Consider the following 21,733-nt stretch of genomic DNA (forward strand, 5'->3'; position numbering starts at 1 on the left):
AGAAAAGATCATTGAACTCATTTGAATTATCATATATATTTTTGTGCTGCCAAGTATTTTTCGTGATACAGGCAATTGATTTTTTTTTCATTTACAATTTTATTATATAGACTCTTTCTAGTCATTACTGTATAGTAAGGGAAAATACTTAATTTTTACTTCTTTGTCTGTCCATGATCAATTTTAGGATATTTGAGTCCCACTCTAAGCTAAGAGGGCTGTTTTTATCTTTTGGCAAGGAGAGTTTGGAAATAATCACACGATAGAGGACATCTCTTGCAAAATTAAAAAAAAAAATGGAGCCTGGGCTTCAGCTAGTTGATGTTGCATTAATTTTATTTTCTCAGGAATATAAATGGACCTAAAAGCATGGAATATCCCCATAATGTGTTCACATAATTATGCGAACATTCAAAGTTCTGTTTTACTCTCTCTGTGTATTATACATCACTTGCCAGATAATTCTCATATTAGGAATTTATGTGGTTTTTAATTTTGTTGGAGTGATAGTAAATTTGTAGAATTTCTTGTATCTTCTTGAATTCATGGGAAGGAAGAAGTGTCTAGTACTAAATCTGCAATTTAAAACTCTATATCTTGTTTTCTCTAGGAGTGAAGATGACGAACATCTTAAAATAAAAGATTTCAGGTACTTATTTACAAGAACAGTACGTTTTGCTACTAAATACGAGGATTGACACTAAAAAAACTTGAGGTTGTGGGTTACTTTCATTAAAACTGTCAAATATTTAACAGTTTTAGCACCTTTTCCTTTATTTTCCCCTACTTGTATATTATTTGTTAGAGCCTCCTTGGGGATTTTAGTTTCTACTGATTTTCATTAAAGTTGTATTGCAAAATACCTCAGACATTAGCAAAAACCTGAGGCTTAAAATTTTCAAGGTAAGAATTAAATGCAGTCACTCAAGCTGCATATAAAGGGAGCTGATGGATCTTAAGGGAGACTATATGAGTTTGGGGATTGCTTCTTTTAGGTTTGTCTACATGTGGAGTTATTTGAGAATTATTCTACATGAGAGTGGATTCAGCTAAAGCATGTCAAAAAATTCTTATTCTTGAACAATATTCATATAGGGAATTGTTTAGGGGTTGCCGCTGCACTTTCAAGTCACATCTTACCTTAATCCAAATTAAAATTTATTGAAACACAATGTGACTGAATGCAATTGTGATTCATCCAGGCAATTATTTTAAACTGTAGACAAGCCACTTAGTAAAACTAGAGTTGTTTTAGAATAAAAACATCTTTCTTTTCTGTCATGTTAGCAAAGATGTAATGGCAGAAATCTACAATCCGCTCTGCTGTCAAAGGCATTATGTTTACAGTATGTTAACTAATAATTATGAAATGTTCTTGTAGTTTAACTTAAACAGAAGAAATAAATGACAAAATTTGTTCCAAACTATATTATCTCTACAGGCTTTCTTATTTAACTCCAAAGTTCATTTTTCTTTAATGAGTATCCCAATCACTGTGCAAGATTCTGTTTTGTATAGTGCTTTGACAACATTCGTGTTGCATTGTTGTCGTTTCTCTCATGTATTGGTTCCTTAGTTGAAAAAATTGGAAGACGTTTTGAAGGTTTGCTCAGCACATATCTCCCTCCAGCGTTTCTTGGTACAAACTTATAGAGGAACTTTGCTGCCCTCTCCTTTGTAACTGGGGAATATCGCAGCAGAGTTTTTTGAATCATCCAGTCATCACTGGAATTTCTGTATCCACTTGTTCTAGGTTCCTTAAGTTCTTATTGAATCTTCCAGATGTGGAAGATGGATTTATTTCCCCAAATGTTTGTATCTGTCTTCCAGAGAGCCAGATTTCAAGGAGTATATGCAGTATATTACTGTTGCTGCCTGACACAAAAAGAAGGTTAGCTCAGTCTGTAGAGCCGAGAATCAATTGATGAAAGTAAATTTTTAATAAAGCTTTAGAGGAGAGAGAAAAGCAAATTGTTTAGGTGAATGACCCACATTTATTTGTGCGGAGAATTTCTTTTTTTGTGCTTCTAAAGAAAACTAATAGAAGTAGTAGAAGATTATGTCTTTAAAATTATACTTTGTTCTTTCTCATCAGGCCAGATTTAGTTAACTTAATTACCTTTAATAACTTCTGTTATAGTATGTCTAGGAGGAAGAGTTTCAGAGATCAGTTGCACAAAACATTATCTCTCAATTTGGTTAACTACTGTTGTGTGTGATCTCAATCAGGAAGAAAATGATCTTCATTTTAATTGAGGGGCCAGTTTGCTTCTGTCTGAGGAGGAATGGAATGAATTAAACTTCTTTTGACCTGCTAGAGGATGTTGGAGGGAGATGAGCTAGAAAAGCTGACATATTGGAAAGAATTAAAGAAGAGATGACCTGAGATGTAACTAGATTTGTGATGTGTATTGTCATGTACAATAGGAGGGTTTTTCTGGTGAAAACTCTCTAAGGGAAACCTTTTCCTGTGTTTGAGTTCTTTGATGGAGGCTTACAAAGAGGTAAAACTTGGACATAAGGTATGTACAGAGCCTGAAACCCTTTCTACTACCTTATCTTGCGAATGAAAGCAGCTTTCTGAGGTACCGCTAGTGAAAATAGATGAGGCATAGCTTTTTCTTTCGGTTTCCATGGTATCTCTTATAAGCATATGTAAATGTGCTGTCTGTTGCTTATGCTGTACTATGAATAAATGCTTGTTTTTGTGTCTTTCTTCAACCTGAGTGACTTTCAAGGTAACTAAATAACAAGAAGGCATTGCTCCCCTAAGAGTACAGTGAGTTTTCATAAACTGGAGTTCAAAGGCACTTCAGCAAGTGCTTCTTAGACCATTCTGCATTATAACAAAGCTAGTAGAACGTGTTCCCCGTCTTAGCTGCACAGGCCAGGTAGAAATAGCCTCAGAAGGGCCAGGAAGCAGAAATGTCTTCCAGTGATTACTAATGACATGGAATAATCTTGGGTGTACAGTAAGCTGCTGTACAGTAAGTATTCATGAACCTCAAGGGTCACGAGGAGAATTTCACAACTTTGTAGAAGTCTTCATTCATAATCAAGTTGTTACTTGACAGCTTTTTCTCTCAACAGTTAACATCATTGTTGTGACTGTTACTGCTTTGTTTAAGTTATACCAGTTCAACTGTCAAGTACACAAAGTGTAAGGAAAAACTGTTTCAGCACAGTGGAATTTCTTGTGGTGTTTTCTACTCCCCAAATTAAATTGATGTATTGGTGTGGGGGGGAAGATTTTGTGTTCTGTATCTTAAAATAATTCTTCTTCTTAGAGAGGCGCACAGTCAGACAGAGAAACGAAGAAGAGATAAAATGAATAATTTGATAGAAGAATTGTCTGCTATGATACCTCAGTGCAATCCCATGGCACGAAAACTAGACAAGCTTACAGTGTTACGGATGGCTGTGCAACACTTAAAATCTTTAAAAGGTAGGTTATAAAAAAAGATCCTAAAAGCCATTTTTCTAACAAGAATTATACTATATGTTTTCTTTAATGATTAAATAACTCTAAGGTCATCTATTTTACATGTTTACTATGTTTACTCACTGAATTCAATTCTGAGTGTATACTTCCACACATAATTACTTGTAGGTACATCTGTACCTCTTGTTTGTTAGCAGCAGTATGCGATTTTGTATAGTGCCTGTATGTAAAGCTTTTTTTCTGTAAGTTTTCTGTTCTTTATTTACATTTACGTATTTAGATCTTCCACATTTCCTTTCTTGTTTTATCTTTTTTCTGCTGTATTAAAAACAGCCCTTCAGAGTCTGATGTTTTATGTCCGCTAAGGGTGTGCTTTGTAATTAAGTCAGAAGTCAATGTGTGTTCTGCAGTCTCTCCACTTTCCCTCCTGTTTTCTGTAACAGCAGTACCCATGGTGCTCAACCCTTTGTCCCTGCATTGGAATTTTGTGTTTAGGGGTTGACTTTCTAATATGCCACATCGTGAAACAAGAAGCGGGAAACGTTTTAAGAAAGAAAAAACTACCTAAAGTCTGGGAAACCTTTAAGTTGAAGGCCAACTCATTCATTAAATATTGAATACTTCTGGCAAGTTATTTGTCAAGCATGAAATCAGAAAAAAGCCTCCTCAACAATGAGAAACAATTTTAATGCTTACCTAAGAGAACTAATCTAAGTAATTTCCCTGGTAGGGAGCACAGAGAACTCACTTAAGTGGTCGGTTAACTTTTGTGTGGTATAACTTCATGAAATCAAAACCATTCACGTAGAACTAAAGAAAGAGTTAATTTTGGACACAGACGGTCATCTTTCAACTATTTTTTTTCCTGCCTGCAAAAATAATCAAAAGGAACATTACGAAACAAAGCTTCAGATACTTTACAAGAATAGATGATGACTTTCACCACACTGAAGTTGTGAAGCCCATGAAATGTTAGAGTGCCAACAAAAGCAGTTACCAAAAGTTTATCCTCACAGAGTTAGCAAAGTTAAAGTAATCATAGATTTCAGTGAATGGTTTACTGTAGATGCAAGGGTCAAACCAGGGTACACTCTTTCATCTCCTCTTGCTATCATTGCTGGGTTTAGTTTTTCTGTTTTTCCAAAAAAGTCATAGCCAAATACAAATTGGGTATCATATTGTGTAACAGCAGCACACAAGATGATTTCAGGGTTTTCTGGCAATATTGTGCTTCAAGAGAGTAGTTTGGTCAAGTGTAAGAAAAGACTGCGTTGGAAAAAACTTGGTTATAAATAAACACATCTGATTTTAAAAAAACATCATTCTTCAGTCAAATGTAAGAAGTGAATTATGTTACGAACTTAAAAATAACGGAATCATAAATAGGTTAGGTTGGAAATGACCTCTGGAGGTTAGCTGGTCCGAGCAGGCTGAAAATTTTATATAAAGAAATAATGCCATGAGTTAATTGAATTTGCAATTTAAACAAGGATTTGCATCTGAAAAACGTGAAGTTAGCATATGTATCTTCAGAACGAATGCTTTTAAGAAAATACTAGGTATTATGTGGAATTACAATGCACCCTGAAGTTTGGTGGAAAGTTCAACTCCTACTTACCTAAAAAAAAATATCTGGAAAAGGCTGTGGAAATACTTGGAGCGTTTAAGAGTAATTCTTGAATATTTGCCTTGGGAGCTAAACAATAAACCCAGCAAGCCAACCACACAATAGTTACGCGATTTAACCACATAGACTGATTTTTGGATCACTGGATAGATACTGCCAATGAAGCCTTGTTCATGCCCAAAAGAAAACTAACAGCATAAAAGTTATTCAGATTCAGCAAATGTTAAAGATTCTGAAACAGGCCTACAAAAATGTTTCTACATAATCCAGCTTTCATAGCTTTCATTTCTCTAGCAGTGCACTAAAGATACCTGAACAGAAGCTTCCTTGATTTCTGCTAAATGAAGAAGGGCATGGAAATACCTGGTTAGTTCAGTATCAACATTTTTTTGAAGTTACTAACTTATTCTTGTATATATGTTTAAGAGCTTTTTTACTTGTTTTATTCAGCTGTTGGTTGCAATGAAAATTTCTAAAATATGAACTAATTATAACCCTCTTAAATTTAAAATGCAACTTTTGATATTGTGTGTGTGTCTATAAATAAGCTGTTTTCCAGGTTCCACTAGCTCCTATTCAGAAGTGCGATATAAACCTTCATTTTTAAAGGATGATGAGCTCAGACAGTTAATCCTTAGGGTAAGTAGAAGAACACACTCAGTCAAAAGATGTCCTTATTAAAGCCAGCCACTGACTTAAGTTTTTAAACTGAGAGACCTTTTTACATTTTTTTTTTTTTTCTTCAAGTAAGTACCCAGATGTGCTTGGTGAGTATTGGTCGATAAACTCTGACCACTATATGTGATTTTTTTCATAAAGAAATGTGAAAGATAATGCATCAGTAGGGTAGACAGCAGCCCTTGAGGACAGTGAATCTGTATATAAGCTGCATAATCAATACATAAAATATTTGTATGCTGATATTGAAGTCTGCCTGCATGTATTGAGAGTGCTTTTAATTATGTGTAAATATACCAGCTGTTATTTGCTGTACTTTGTTCTGATTTTTAAAGATATATTTTGAAATAGACACGGAAATAATATCTGAAAGAAAATCTTTCTTCCTGTTTTCGCACATACTCACACACACGCTCCTTTATGCTTTCTCATTTGCAACTCTTTTCTTTTTTCTTTGCTGCAATAACACAATTTTGCAAGATCTGTAAAATGACTCTGAGCTAAGCTGTTTTGCAGCTAGTCTTCTCTTTCCCAAAGCTATGCTTAGGAAACTTTACCTGTCTGCAGTCTGATTTGGTTCTTGCAATCTTTTTAATTGCTTGTTTGTGTCATTTATAACTTAATAAAAATACTGAGGGGTGCAAGTGTACCCCTTTGCAGTAATCATTATTTATAAAAACTCTCTATATTTTAGTTGTATGTTTATAAAGACAGTATCTTTTGTATTTTCAGGCTGCAGATGGATTCCTGTTTGTGGTCGGATGCAACAGAGGAAAAATTCTGTTTGTTTCGGAATCAGTTTGCAAAATACTGAATTATGATCAGGTGGCTATAATTGAGTATTTGGTGTTATTTTGCATTTTCTTTTACTTAGAAGCTGTTAAATTTTTTAAAATTTTATTGCATTTTATTAAAAAACAATCCTTGTGCATCATTTCTTTGAATCCCTTTGATTTAACCTTCTCTTAAGAGCAAGGCTGTATTTCCTGGAATGAGGCATTCACAAGTAGAGTCAGTGTTCCTGACCAGAGTGACAGTGCCAGATTGCAATTGATCATCCTTAAGGAAAGTGTTAGTCTGAGGGGAAGGAGTATTTTGAAGCTGTCCCAGTTTCTACCTACAAGAGATTTTCTTTTGAATGGTGATTTTATTTATTTCTTTATTCAGGAGAAATGGTATTTCAGCTATGCAAGTTAATTAAAACTCACCTTGGCAATGGCTTTATGCTCAGATTCTCCCAGTATCACCTGATCCACAGTAACTATCCATGTATATACTCTTAACTTGAGGGAAATGAGATAGCTTAACCTGAAAAGTAAGAGAGGTAGTATAATTACCTTGCACTAGGTCACGCTTAACATCGTGGACAATTACCACAAATAATAAAGGCATGATAACTTGTTTGTGTATCTGAGACTCCCGTTCCAAAAGCAAAGACTAAAAGTTGCATGCTTCCACTTCTAGAAGTTAGAACCTATGTGCTACACATTTTAATCTTTTTTTCTATTTTTTATTTTTTAATAAAAAAGTGGAATGAATCATCTTATACGGGAAGAAGCATTGAGCAATTTTTGCTGAGAATCTCAAAACTTGCTCAGGGACTAAAAAATACGTTTTGGAGTCTCTCCCATCAGTCATATCTGCTTCCAGACCCATAAGATCATTGTTATTCCAGCCAAAGAGGCAAAAAGGACTAGATTCAGGGGACATGACTGACTTAAGCCATGGACTTATTAGCTTATCTGGAAATCATTCCTAGCTATAAATCCCCTTGTTTCCTATATATTTTGACAAGGTTGCTACTAGGCTTTCTCAGTGGCGCTCAACATTTTGCCTTTGCATTAGGGTTAGATGGGGACTGGGCAAATGGAAGAGGCTATACGTTTATCCTGCTTTCTTAGAAGCTGTTCCCTTAGCCTGTTTCTGACTCCAGTTTATTGGAGAGGTGCTCCCTTTATGCAGGGATCACGTAGCAAGTGGCAAGGGTCCAAGATGAGGTGTAGCTTGAATCTAGAATACTACTTATCAACGCAGCTCCCTTCTGCCCAGTGATCTGACCTGCTATGGTGAAGGTAAGCAATATCAAAAAAACAAAACTAACCCACTTCTGTGAGAATTTCTTCCTGTTTCAAAAGAAGGTAATGGTGCCTGGAATAGTGCAGCAGACTCTATTTTGACTGGATCAGCAGAGGCTGTTGAAGTTGAAGGTCAGCAGGTTGAAAGGATCCTAGACAGAGAAATCCCTGTAAATGTCCCCTACTAAGGAGTGCTGAAGTGAGCTGACCCCTGGGCAGCTTCAAACAGCTCCCGGCACAGTGATGCCATTTTGTCCCACCAAATGAGAGCCTGACTCATTCAGCAGCTGCGAATACTTCTTACTCCCAAAACAAAATCTGTGAGGGAGCATGTTTTGCACTTAACCTTTGGTTCCAGAATCACATTTGGTGATTAAGAGTCACATTAAGTAAATAATAAAACATACATACTTAGTGGGTATTTTGTATTTTATAGTACTGACGCTTTTCTAATAACCAGCTAAATCCAGTATTTTTCAAAGGGAAGTTATCAGTTACATTTTTACTACCGTGTTTTTCTGAAAAGAGTATTAAACAGTGGCAAATTAAGCGCAGATCAAATTATTGAAATTTAGAGTAACTATTGTATTTGAAAGGTTTCTTTTAAAAATAGCACAGAAAATTGTGTTTCTGAGATGAATAATATGTTTGGTGTTCTGTTCTAGAACAGTGTGGATTTTAGTCTCTCTCTCTCTCTCTCTCTCTTTTTTTTTTTAAATAGGCCAGTTTAATTGGACAAAGTTTGTTTGATTACTTGCATCCAAAAGATGTAGCCAAAGTTAAGGAGCAACTTTCCTCTTCAGATGTCTCTCCAAGAGAAAAGCTCGTAGATGGCAAAAGTAAGTCATAGTTATGAATGGACTGAGATTTTTTTAAGAGATGTTAATAAATTCAGTTATTATGGAGGGCATATTCATGTATTCATATGTGCATGTATGTACAAACTTGAGATATAATTTCTATGAACCGAACATACTTAAATGCTTATCTGCTGCTTAGAGTGTGCTTACAGCTTAGAAGCTAGCCCAGTAAAGAATTTATTTTACATCATAAGAACGGTAGAAACTTGCAATGTTAAACATTTACCAAGATGTGGTCTGATGTTTTTCCTACCAGGCATACTACTTTTCTTTCTTGTATTTGATAGGTCTTGTCAATACAAAAGACCTGATGTAGTCGAACATGGGATAAAATACTTCAATATCAAGAATCACTGTCTTCTCTGAAAATGCTAAGTGTCAATCCTAATTTAACCAAATTTTATTTTGTTTACAGTTATTACTAATATGGAAAGTATTATGTACTGTGCAGCTAATCACTATTTTATAGCTGTTTTTTATAAACATCTTTGCAGTTCTTCCCTGTACCAAATAGGAGTTGAAAGTTTATAAAGCATATTTATCAAAATAAAATTTGTATTATCAAATAGGGCATTAAAATAATTTGGTAGTTCTTTATAATTTTGGAATCTCTGTGACCGTTGCATTTTCTTTCCCTATATTTCGTAGTTAATTGTAAGTACGGAATTTAGTAACGAGTAAGCAGTAAGGAGAGAGTATTAGTCCAAAGGTTTTGTTTTTGGGTTTTTTTTTTAACTACTTTGACTAAATTTTTGTAAGCTGGCTTGCAAGTACACACAGATTTTCAAGCTGGACCAGCTCGACTGAATTCTGGTGCTCGACGTTCGTTCTTCTGTCGAATAAAATGTAGTAAGACCACAGTCAAAGAAGAAAAGGAATGCTTGCCCAACCCAAAGAAGAAAGGTATTGAAACAGTGTAAATGCAGTGGGGGCCCTTCTGTCGTGAAGTTCTGTGTATTTGAGTTCTGAGCGAGTAGTGTGGTCCTTGTAGTTATCAGTGACTTCACAAAACAGTTGTAGAGAGTGTAAGTACGTACTGGAGACGCATATTGAAAAACAGAGCCTAATTGTACTCTTTCTCTTCCTTATTCACTCTTGAAAAGTTGGGGGGAGGAACCCGAGGCACAGTGACTGTGTTTAGGAGTGCATAGTCTGTTCCAGTCAAATTTTAGAAATCTCAGGGAAATTTTTGAAAGCGCTGGAGCAGATCAGAAGGATGAGATTAACTTGTGTCTTGAAGATAACTCTGTGAATAAGGCCTGCAAAAGCAACTATTTTGAAGGGAAAAAAAGCAAGTAAAAAAAAAAAATTATTTTTTCCTGAGCTACTTTTTCTGTTGTATATACTTACCAAGTATGAATTTTCCTCTTTTGCTTATAATGGTAAAGTTAATTAATCAGTGTTATTTCATTTATTTTTCCAGTAATTTTAATTTAGTTCATATTTTGATGTGCCTGTACAGCAGTAAATTCTTGTTGAGTTTTCAGTGGATAGATTTTCCTGTTTAAACTTAATTACTAGCTCTTGTTTAACACCTTAATACTGATTTTTGCAAAAGTGCTGAAATTGACCTTGAAAAAAATCTTGCTACTTTTTTTTTTAATCTAACATGTTGTTACTGATATATACCGTACAAGAATAATTTTTGAAATAGATCTGTCGTTGTCAGTAAATAGAATTCTGGCTCCCTTGATGTGCCAACCAACTTGGTGAGACAAGAATTTAACTTTTATAAATGTGTTTCAGGAAAGCAGAATTGATGAAAGAGTCATCTTGCCAGTCTGAGTGGTTGTGACAAAGTCGCAGTAGGATTACTCAGAGTTGATCAATGTTTCCATAGTTGCTTGAGTAGATGCAGTTAAATTTATGGAAAGCGTAGTTTGTTCAAAATATGGATATCAAGAATCTTTTGTTAATTTTTGGAAAGAGGACTGTAAGACACGCTATGTCATTTCTACTCCTTGATATATATGAGGGTATTTGTGTGGTGTAAAGGTAGCTAAGAGTCTGCCAGCTGCAGGAATGAGTGACAGCGTGTGTTACAGTTCAGAGTCTTTTTTCATATTTGTATTCCCAGAAAATTGAGAAATCCAGAAGCCTGAGATAAACAGAAAGTAAGCTTGGTTGGTTTTGGGTTGCCCTTCCCCCATTCTCCCCAGAAGTTTCTTTTAGCGGCTGCGGTAAGAATGCGTTATGGGCGTAGTGTTCGCAGGATAAAAAGTTGAATTGGAGGCTATGAGGAGGGCCTCTCTGGTTAGTTTTAGTTCGTAGTACTTAGGAAACCATATAAAGAGAAAGTGATCTGTGTGTTACTAGACTGTTGGTTTTTTCTTCTGTGAGAATGTGTTTGAACTGCCAGCGTCTTTACCTATACAGAAGTACTCTCTCCAGGTAAGCCGAAATTAAGTAGTACAAAATTAATTAATTAAATACTGTATAAATTACAGTTATTTATAGGCTTGTACAGTTGCACGTTGTTGTAGGTAAACGTAAAATCTAATTGCTGGTCTTATGACGAAAGTAGTCCAAAAATATAATTTTCATCTTGAGCCATAATTGCTTATTTCATCTTTTATTAGATCACAGAAAGTACTGTACCATTCACTGTACTGGATATATGAAGAACTGGTCTCCTAGTGAGGTGGGAGTGGAAGAAGAAAATGATGTAGAAAAAGACAGTAGTAACTTTAACTGTCTTGTTGCAATTGGGAGGTTACACCCTTATGTTGTTCCACAAAAGAGTGGAGAGATAAAAGTCAAAGCAACAGAATTTGTTACACGGTTTGCCATGGATGGAAAATTTGTTTATGTAGATCAGCGGTAAGCATTTTATTCCTTAATAGAGAAGTGAAAATGACATCATTAGCTGGTTTGCTAGTATTTTCTGTCGCAAAGAACTGTGATTTTTTTCAAACAGAATAGCATTTCTAGGTGCTCTGTGCATCCAGAGGTGTCTCCTGAAACTTGTTTTTTTCTTGTCATGCATAAAACATGGTGTAGAATAGATGTATTGTCCTATAGGAAAGGACAGGCTACCAAGATTAAAAAATAAGTCATAAAATGCACTCATATTCTGTGCATTCTGTGATATTTATTCATTGAAGAAACATCTCATGTTAGAGTTTCATAGCTATATGTATGATTTGTATCTGCATGCAAGTAATTAACGCTTAATCAAAAATTATTGCTTCTTAAAATCTTACTATTTGGAACAAATGCATTACGTCTAAATGAGGTACCAAATTATTTCATTAGAAGTGAAAGCACAGTTAATATTTTCTGAACTTCTCTAAAACAGACTCTTATCTGTGGTATGGATTGTATTGCCACTTCTTCCTCTGAATTTGATTGTTGTCACTGGAAGGTTTTCATTACTTCTAATAATTTTTCTTTCATTTAAAAGTATCAGTTTAAATCTATTCCTTAAAGTAGCAGAGCAAAATTCAACTTTTTTTTTTTTTGCTGTGTCATTACTTGTGGTCAGTTCCCTTATTAGTTAGCTGAAAGAGCTAGTAACCCTGTGGACTTTGTAGGCGTTTAAATTGGGTATACGAGTGGTGTGCATGATTAAACAGTGTTACTCTGTCTTTGAATTGCCATTTATTTAAAATTTCTGATATCCTGTACTATCCATTGCAAATGGATCCAGGGTAAACTGCAGTAAATGTATCTTGTTTTAGAGCTGTGCTAATGCTGTATCTTTTCCCAAACATGAACACAACATCTGTTTCTTTTAAATACTCATTTTCTGCTTTATCTGTTACTGAAGAAAACGAGCTTTGCAGTTGTTTGAATCCGCTGTAGTTCATGTTTTTATTTCTAACAGTGCAACAGCAATTTTAGGGTATCTGCCACAAGAGCTTCTAGGAACTTCTTGTTACGAGTACTGCCATCAAGATGATCACAATCATCTAGCTGAAAAACATAAAGAAGGTACAAAATGATTGGTCCTCACAGACTAGATACAACTACATGTAACTACTGTGTGAAAACAGTACAAATCAAAAACTCAGAAGCTGGGAATTAATAGAAGTAAACAATCTTAATATTGCCCCTTTCTGCTTCTACATTAAGACGTGCCCACTAAAGCCTCTAATTGAACCAGTGAGAAGCTTCTGTTGTCTTGGATCTTGGTGCAGTGCTTTAGTCACAAAGGAATATCATTAATGCTTCTTTCAACCCTCTGCTTCAATTCTGCTTTATAAGAATGAGGATGGAGTCCTGAAGAGCAAATGTGCCTAATCGTGTAATTAAAGACACCGATTATAAAGGTTCACCAAATCGGGAGTCTGCCTACTGGTAGTTTGCAGAAACTCAGTACACAGGCTCTAGTTTAAGATTAATGATATTGTTGAAACTGTAGTTTGATTTCAGTAGGGGTCCTATCTTTGTTCTTTTGTTGTTTGACTTATATTTCTAGCCACCAGAAACATTTTATTTTTTGATGTTATAAAACAGTTTTTAAGACTTAACTCTATCCTCCTAAGAATAAATGCTGTGGTTATAACTTTTCTTTCTTATCTAGTGTTACAGAATAAAGAAAAAGTATTTACAAATTCCTACAAATTTAGAGCAAAAGATGGAACTTTTCTTACTTTAAAGAGTCAGTGGTTTAGTTTCATGAATCCGTGGACCAAAGAACTGGAGTATATTGTATCCAACAACACTGTGGTATTGTAAGTAATTTGTGATACGAATCTCCATGTTAATTTTTTTATCTTAATTCCAATGAGCGTTAAGAGAAAGCAGCCTGTTTTAAAAAGCAGAACAAGACTAGGAAAGTGCGCAAAGTGGTTGACTAAGCTGGAAGAATGTTTTCTGTTTACCGGTTGATTCTGATTTTAGGCTTAGGTCATAAATTTAACTCCGAAAACTGTCCTATTTCCCAGTAGAGAAATGACAGGAAAGAGTTAAGGAAGAGTTAAGAAGAGCTCTTATTAGAGAAAGAAAAGAAGTATCTTTTGAGAACGTAGACAGGAATAAATGCAAATAGGAAGTGAGTTACTGTAATATTTTCCCGTCTAAGCTTTAAAAGACTACGTGTTTCTTTGACCTCATTTTAAGTGCTGCCCTACCTACCGTGTGTCAGAATATGAGGAAGCATAATTGATAGCTCATAGGAATGCAAGGCAGAACAAAAAGGAGAGATTCTCCAAACTGGTTGCAAGGGAGGAGTCCGTAAGACAGTAAACGAACTGTTGGAGCGTATATTTTATTCTTCTGTTATCTTTTCATTGTCTGTGCCCTGCAATGGAGATAAAATTTAAATTATCCCAAAGATACTGTGGATCTTGGCCAATGACTGGGGCTTTTTTGGCGAGGAGGACGGATATATTTTGTTTCCATTAAATCAAGTTGTCAAGGAGGTCTTTCACCCCTTCTGTACGTAGTTGACGTCAGCGTGGCCCACCTGTTTTGCCCGTGACCTTTCTTCCTGAGAAGATGGAACAGAGCAGTTAAAGCAGTCAGTTCTGCCCCAACAGCCAAATGCCACCTTTGCCTGCTCTGGAGATCTAGGCATCTGCAGCTGTCTTGAGGGGAAGATGGGCAGAAGGAGCAGTTGTTCTAGGTGTGGTTGTTTCTGGTTAACCGCTCTCCCTCCTCAGAGGCAAAGTGGCAGCCTCATTCTCTTGTCAGGGAACACAGACAACTATATTGGCCTGTTTTATTTGGAGAGTAAGTGGAAATAAACAGTTCACCCAGTGCTTCAGAAACAATAGTGCAAAGGATTAAACATTAAAATATGCGAGGAACATCTTATTTTATTACTAGGGTGAGGGAGTTGGGTTTAACTCTGTTTGAGGTAATGATTCAAACCAAACACAACTATGCTGGGTTTTGCCCTTGAAAAATTTGCTGTTTGTTTGTTTTATTTAAATCTCAGAGGTCACAATGAGTCAGCTGAAGAACTGGTCCCCAGTGGTTCCCAGCCCGCAGAAGGCAAGTGTCGCTTCTCACAATTATCATAGGTGCATTTCCTGATTGATCGTTACAATTTTAGATTTACCCAATCCAGGAAATTTTTATTCTAGGTTGTTTTGTGAGAGAGGATTTCTCTCTTTCAAAGCCAATTCTAGTGACAATTTATGGTTACTCACAGCATCGTAATTCACATAATTGTCATCAAAAAGGCTTCTGTCTCTTTTCCCTCTAGCAGGTTCTACTGTAGCTAGGTTTTTTGGTTGATAGGATATTACGCTTCTGTCACGGAGTCTGTTCGTGTTTTGCCTGTTTTTCCAAGGAAACGAGGTTTATGCGATTGTACTTTCTGAGTTTAACCACAGAATGTAGGGTGATATTGATGCATATTTTTTAACATTTATTTGCTGTGCATAGAGTCTGGTCTGTACGTGCTATTTCCTTTTTCATCTCACTGGAAAGTTGTTTATTTTCACTTTTGAAGTTGTTCTTTTTAGTAACTGTTTTCTGTTTGTGGAAATCCAAGTATTCTTCTCATGCTTTTTGCATTGTCTGTGAGAGAGATTAGAGGTGGTAGTGCTTAAAACTAGTAATTTCATTGAAGATCAGCAGTTTTCACAATTACATTATTCACTTATCTTTATTTCAAGTGAGAGTTATAACATCTCTGTAAGAGGTCCACCATCTGTAAGATTAGCATCTTAAGTAATTTAATTTCTAAGAATAAGAGATGTAGAACAAAAACTGCTTTAAAGTGACTCCTTGAGGTGATTGTTTCTTGTTGTATAATAAAACTTCTGTAAACTTAAGGTTGTATTTTGTTTTTTAACTGTAGATACCACAAAACAGTCATTAGTAAGTGTACCTGGAATGTCCTCTGGAACAGTTCTTGGTGCTGGAAGTATAGGAACTGAAATTGCAAATGAAGTATTAAAATTACAAAGGTAATGAAATTTTAACATCTTACGTTAGGCTTTTAAGTAAACATGGAAAAGAAATATAAGTGATTATATGGGGGTTGTCCAAGTTCCATTTTCATTATTTTACATCTGAAAATATTTTTTGGTTCTACACTGGCATTTATGAGATACCAGTTATAACAACCTAACATAAGTCTTCTACAGGGCCATACGAATCACTGGCCTTGATAAATGGTTTCATTCTGGTAATTTCCCTTCTTAATGAAAGAACTATTTAAGCATGATTTCAAAATTCTTATTCTGATGCAGCTTCTTCCCTTGAGGTTGAAATGGTTAGATAAAACCCTTAGGGACTGGAGAATTAGTTGTCTGTGAACAGAGTTTGTATTTTTCTGACAGCGCTGCTCTGCTAGCAGAACTTTGCTTGAAACAGTGCCCAGTGGAACACTTTCATAACCTCTCTTGTCCGTTCCCAGACTGTCCTGAAATGGAATAAAGTGATAACACAATTCCTTCCTAATACCCAGCTGTAGATTAGGAAACCTCACTTCATTATTCCAAATCAATTAAACCGATTCAAGCTTTAAACTGTTAGTCAAAGATTAACCCTTTTGTAAATTAGTGTTAGCAGGTTTCCAGCATAATATGTATGTCAGCATAGCCATGTAAATCCAAAGGAAGAAAGGTAATTTTGATATCCGTGGCTTTTCCTTCTGCATTTCTTGTTTTGTGCCCCCATAGCGGTGCCTGGCTTACTTACGGAGGGAGAGATTGCTCTTCAGCACTTTGCACCATATCAACATTTAATTGTTTAAGAACATTTTTTAAAAGGCTCTGAGCCTGCTGATTCCAAGACTTTGGGATTCCCATGTACAGAAAAAGTCTGTTTTCTGTCACAACTCTTTCAGGTATGAAGGCTTCGTCAAAAGTTCCAGCCTCTTTTGTTAAGGTCAAATATAACGGTACTATCATCTCATCAGGACAAGGCAGATATTTGAGTGTCAGCTTTGGCTAGAGAAGCCTTAGCTCTTGTACTTCCAATTTCAGGTGAAGAAGTGCCAAGAAGTTCTTTACGTCTGCCTAGCAATATGTTCCAAGGTCCCATGGAAATCTTTCCAGTGCCACTTTTCAACTGCACCTGAAAGACCATAGTAATATTAAATCTTCCAGTAAGGAATGCACTAGTTTTGGAAACACTTGTAGAGGTGTCAGGAATAGTCATGGCATGGCATATTCAGCCTCTGCTATTTCAGTAGTCGCTAAAGTGCTTTTGAGAGATTCACAAAGGAAATACATAGTCAGAACCAGGTTGGGTGAACCTCTTTCTCTTTGAGACAGAAGAGCAAAGCCTTTTTTTTTTTTTTTCTTCCTGTTTCCTTTGGGGCACATAAGTTCCCCATGTGCACCAATAGGAGTTTTGTATTCCATATTTACCAAGGTCAGTATAACCTGTTCCAAACTTTGAGACCTTAGTAGGTTGATAACTCTAGTCTATTCATTTCCCACATATGCCAAGGAGGACCCTTTCTAAGTAAGTAAAAAAACACTGTGCAAACATACTGTAGCCATAGTTACAGAAGAAACGCAAGACTTGTCCTACGGAATAATGCAAGTATGAAATGATGAATATGATCAAATGTAATTCATACCAATACACCAGGATACTGACCAATCATGTTCTTGCATGATCCCACCTTTTGAAAGAGGACAGGATAAAACTTGAGGGTGGATTCGATTAGTCCAGATTAGGCTGTATTTCCGTTCAGAAAGGCTTCCCTTACTAGTATCTAACAAGTTATTAGAAATTATATTAGAAGATCTCTATGAAATCCAGGATTATGGATCATCTCCTGATAACACAGTTGTCTTCTCAGCTGTCTCTTCATCAGAAAATGCTATTTAATGTTCTGAACCAGTAGAAAGAATAGCATAAGCCTAACAGTATGATGCTTCTTACCCAGTTTTCAGTATTTTGGAATCACATTCCAACAATGAAGTTGGAAGGAGGAAAAGCACCAGCAACAACAGAGGGGGGGGAAAAAAAGACAGATGCCCTCAGCAAGAAGGATGGGATGTTACATTTTTGGTAATACTATCCTTAACGTCTTTTCATCAGTACTGCCTTACAGGAAGGATGGTTGCTTTTAACAAATCTTTCTGAAGACCAGACTAAGTTGGCAGAAGTTCTCATCTCTGACTAATATCCAGGCATGCCCCAACAGCTTAATTTTGACTCTCGTTCTAGAGGCTTCATTCAGCTCAGCAAGGTGATGTTCATGGTTAAGATCACCTGGTCTTCACTGAAAATGCTCATCCATGTGGCAGTCCATGTCATCAACTAAAAGGAGCCAGTCTATTATTTACATGCATAATAAATTTACTGGATGATGGAGGAACGGATGCGTGCGTGGGAAAGTTCTTAGAAGCTACCCCATGAAGTTCTGTTGTTCGCGTTTTTAAGTAATAATCTTTCTCTTTATAGTGTGGAGGCAGGATTGCTAGGCCTCTTCAGGGGAATCTTTGTTATTTCAGATTCTTCCAGGTCCCAGGAAAAGATCAGAAGTTTCTAGTGCACTACAGACCTTATAGAAATTTAATCAGGAAATTCAACTTTGAAGCTGTTAACACTATCTTTTTTTCTGCCTGTCATAAGCTGGAAGCTCTTGATGATGCATACCTCCATATCTCTGTCTGAGATTCATGTTGCAGATGTCTTGATTTCCTTGTATAAGTAAAGCATGACTTTGCTGGTTTATGGAGCAGCAGTTAAAGGCAACAGGACGCTTACGCCAGTTCGACTTAAAAAGCATCTGTTCAGGAAGATCTGATCACAGTGACAGTTCATACTTGCTTCTCATTGAAAAAGTGGGATGCTAGAAGAAATAAAAATCACAGAAGTTCCCATTTCTGGGCAAGTTTAGGATTCAAAGAATTGAGTAATCCCACTTTTCAGGACAAATATTTGTGAAAATGCTGGCAGTGATGAACACTTGCCTCAAGAAGCTGCATCAGGTTAGTCTCATTCTTCAAGTAGTTGAAGTATTTTTCTCATGTGTGTTCACACCTTGAATACTGACTAGCAAATGAAACAACAATGTATTACTTTCTTTGGCAACAGTCATCTTATTTCACAACTAACGGGTTTAACGTCACAATAGTTTGAAAGGAGAAACGTTGACTTGCCAGCTCCATCAGCCACAGCGATCTGAGCCATTTCAGTCTTGAGCAGACACGTTTGTTTCAGTGATCTTCAGTGTCTATGGGCAGTGAAAATTTTGAGAAAGAAACTAGCCCAAGAAGTCGCTATGCAGATGAAAGAAAAGGGTTAAGAAGAAAATCATCCAGGATAAGTAAACTGTGTGACCCCAAGGGAGGCGCTCCATCCAGTTATGGAAAGGAGCAGTAGCATTTTAAAAGTGGAATCTCTGGCATCCTATTTATCCTATAGCCCTATTTCTCAGGGGAAAATAAATGTTTTTATCTCCGTAAGAGGCAGAGACGTTCACAAGTACGAATGGCCAGTGAAGGCCTCATCAGTAATTAATTTTTCTGGAGATGTCTGAACATAGTTGCCTGCACCCGGATATATATCACTTTTCAGAAACCATTGCAGGGAACAGTGCTGTATTTCTTTTCAGCTGCAGCGTACGACTTCATGCTTTTTCTCCGTATCTTGTATGGAATCAAGTTACTATCTTGTGCACACTGGGGGAATCAAAATTAGACAAAGGAATGGTCAAAACAAGATAATGCTAGCTCTTTTTCATCAAATACTATTCTTTTTTTCCTTTGTGACCACAAATTTAACCCAATAAAGAATGAGTGCACTCACTACTTGAATCTGCTTTCTGCACTTTTTAGTGTTGCTAAGACAGAGATGGTGTTCAAGCTGAGCTTCAAGCCTCATCAAGTTTTAAAAGATTTCAGGACTATGCCTGCAACTCTGCTTATGAACACATCTGAGTTGGTTTAGCATCTGATAAATGATTGTTTAAGTAAGGCAGTCCGAAAATCCTTGTTCAAGCTAGAGTCCTTGTCCCAGTTTTTAGAGGTGGCAGGCTGCTTACGAAATTGTGCATTGGATATTGGAAGGCAGAGAACTAATAAATGTTCCACACAACTAACTAGACTTATTTAAGATATACTGCTTACTTCCCCCACCTTTTTTTCTTTTAATATTTCCTCCAATTCCTTACCCTGTTTTGGATCTGAGCAAGTGATAGTTACCAAAGCATCCAGAATGCCCTGCTTCTTTTATAGTCTTGCTCTTGGAGAGTCAGAAGGAGCGAGGGGAAATGAATGAGCTGTCCAAAGGGCACAGGTATGACGCTTTCATTGCGAGTTCCATATCTGCTATGTTCAGTGAGACAGATCAGGCAGGAGCTCTGAGAAGTCTGGTAACAGAATAGTTGGAATTTAATAAAAACATGGAAAGACAGGTGTAACAGTAGTAATAGAGGGACTATGAGGAGATATTCTTAGTTTTCCCTCCACCATTTAGCAAAACTTCCTTTTGTTGTCTGTTTTCTGTTTTTTGAAATGCATCTTTGTGTCCCAGTGTGCTTGGTTGTGAAACCTGCTACTCTTTGATCTGTGCTGATCGTTCAAAAGAAAAATAAAAGCATGCTCAGGAAAATATGACCCACAGTCTTTATTGATCACCTCTGCTTTTTGTTTTATCAAAACCCGGAGCAGGAGAATTTAGAGTCTTCAGGAGAATTTAAGGCAACGTTGCCTGGCATTAGCCTACTCATACTTCCTCACTGGGGGAGGAGGGTGTTGGTGGGTTCTGCAGCACACAGACTATTTTTCATTTTATGATCAATGTGATTTGGTAAATCTGCTATATGTTTATAATTGTAGATTGCATTCTTCACCGTCTGGGGAATTAAGTCCATCACATCTCTTGAGGAAGTCACCTTCTCCTGTTTTAGCTGTAAACTGCAGCAATGTGAGTATTATCACTGCATATAAAAATCTAAAAGTAAAAGGTTACTGTCAGCTCAAAGCTACACATTTTCAATGTCCAGTATGATATACCTCATGCTTCCAGGTTCTATGTGCATCAAAATGCACGAACTATGAATGTATAATTTATATTATTGTGCATCTTGTTATCAGCACAGTATGAGTTTAAGTAATTTTAAATGAACTTTTGCACTTTGGAAGCACTAGTTTAGCAACAACAGAATGGGAGGTATGAGGTTTTTTTGCTTTATCTTTAAGCTAGAATGTATTGACATTGGCATAGGTGATGTGACTGGGAATTTGTAGATTATGCTAGTGGACATGGAAAGCATGTGCCAGGACACTTTGTTGCACTGGATTTATTTGCTGGATAGTGAATTAGACCCTTGAGAAACCAGATGTCGTCACTGTGAAGTAGCTTTGACAGATGTGCAAGTATCACCTGTATTTAAACCAAATCCAGTGCTATGTGAACTTTCAAAAAATGGATTTGTAAATGCAGTAGATTTGCCTTTCAGTGCATCTTTTTATTTACTCTGTTCTTAACGCTTTGACAGCCACTTATAATGTTTCTATAATGTAATAATTGTAATAAAATTTAGGTATTAACTCTGTCCCTTTTACTATTTTTCTTCTTCCAGGTGCCAGATAAAGAGTTGATTCGGTTATGTCCTTCAGAAACAGAAGTTCTGGAGACTTCAGAACAAAACCAGGGTGCTATTTCATTTCCCAGTAATGAACCTCTCCTCAGTAAGATTTATCTTATTTCTCTTGTGGGTATTTTGGAGGGTGCAGGGCAAGATGGTTCTCACAAACGGTGCGATTTTATACATGGTTGCAAAGTGGTGCACTCAAGATTGTAAAGTTTTAAGAGATTTGAAAATACCATTGTGTTATTTTTAATATGACAAACAAAGTGCTAATGAAGCATTTTTTATGCCTCTATTTCCGTTTTTAGAAGCTTTCCCGTCTCCCTCTTTTATTGATTGGTTACTAGAGGTTTGTTTATTTATTTATTTAAACCTGTAGCTCTCTTCCAGTTGAGCTGTAAGCCCTTTATACTAATGCTGATCCTCAAGTAAGGGTTTGATAAATCGTTTATCCAAGATAAGCAAGGAAACATTTTTCACTGACGTTTAAGCTAAAGCATCTTACCTTACCCTTGTTAAAGGCTAAGAGTACGGAGTTGATTTCTGGAGCCAGCGCATAGTAGCTTGTAAGGTTTCAGGAATTCATCTGGCATA

At 36.4% G+C, this 21,733-nt stretch overlaps 1 protein-coding gene across 3 annotated transcripts in view; it reads left to right on the top strand.

The window, feature by feature from the left end:
• Positions 1–21,733, top strand: part of BMAL2 (basic helix-loop-helix ARNT like 2) — a 35,007-nt gene that overhangs the window by 12,329 nt on the left and 945 nt on the right. For 2 of the 3 annotated variants that reach the window (XM_068950142.1, XM_068950151.1), the window contains exons 4-16: positions 611–649; positions 3,288–3,445; positions 5,629–5,708; positions 6,480–6,572; positions 8,544–8,661; positions 9,442–9,585; positions 11,262–11,502; positions 12,509–12,615; positions 13,208–13,358; positions 14,567–14,622; positions 15,437–15,545; positions 20,385–20,472; positions 21,131–21,239. In XM_068950142.1, the coding sequence (XP_068806243.1) occupies positions 611–649; positions 3,288–3,445; positions 5,629–5,708; positions 6,480–6,572; positions 8,544–8,661; positions 9,442–9,585; positions 11,262–11,502; positions 12,509–12,615; positions 13,208–13,358; positions 14,567–14,622; positions 15,437–15,545; positions 20,385–20,472; positions 21,131–21,239 (1,493 nt within the window). The remainder of the gene's footprint in view (positions 1–610; positions 650–3,287; positions 3,446–5,628; positions 5,709–6,479; positions 6,573–8,543; positions 8,662–9,441; positions 9,586–11,261; positions 11,503–12,508; positions 12,616–13,207; positions 13,359–14,566; positions 14,623–15,436; positions 15,546–20,384; positions 20,473–21,130; positions 21,240–21,733) is intronic. The other variant, XM_068950162.1, reaches the window with a different exon arrangement.

This window comes from Struthio camelus, chromosome 1 (assembly GCF_040807025.1).
Source record: "Struthio camelus isolate bStrCam1 chromosome 1, bStrCam1.hap1, whole genome shotgun sequence".
In the NCBI taxonomy this organism is placed as follows: domain Eukaryota; kingdom Metazoa; phylum Chordata; class Aves; order Struthioniformes; family Struthionidae; genus Struthio; species Struthio camelus.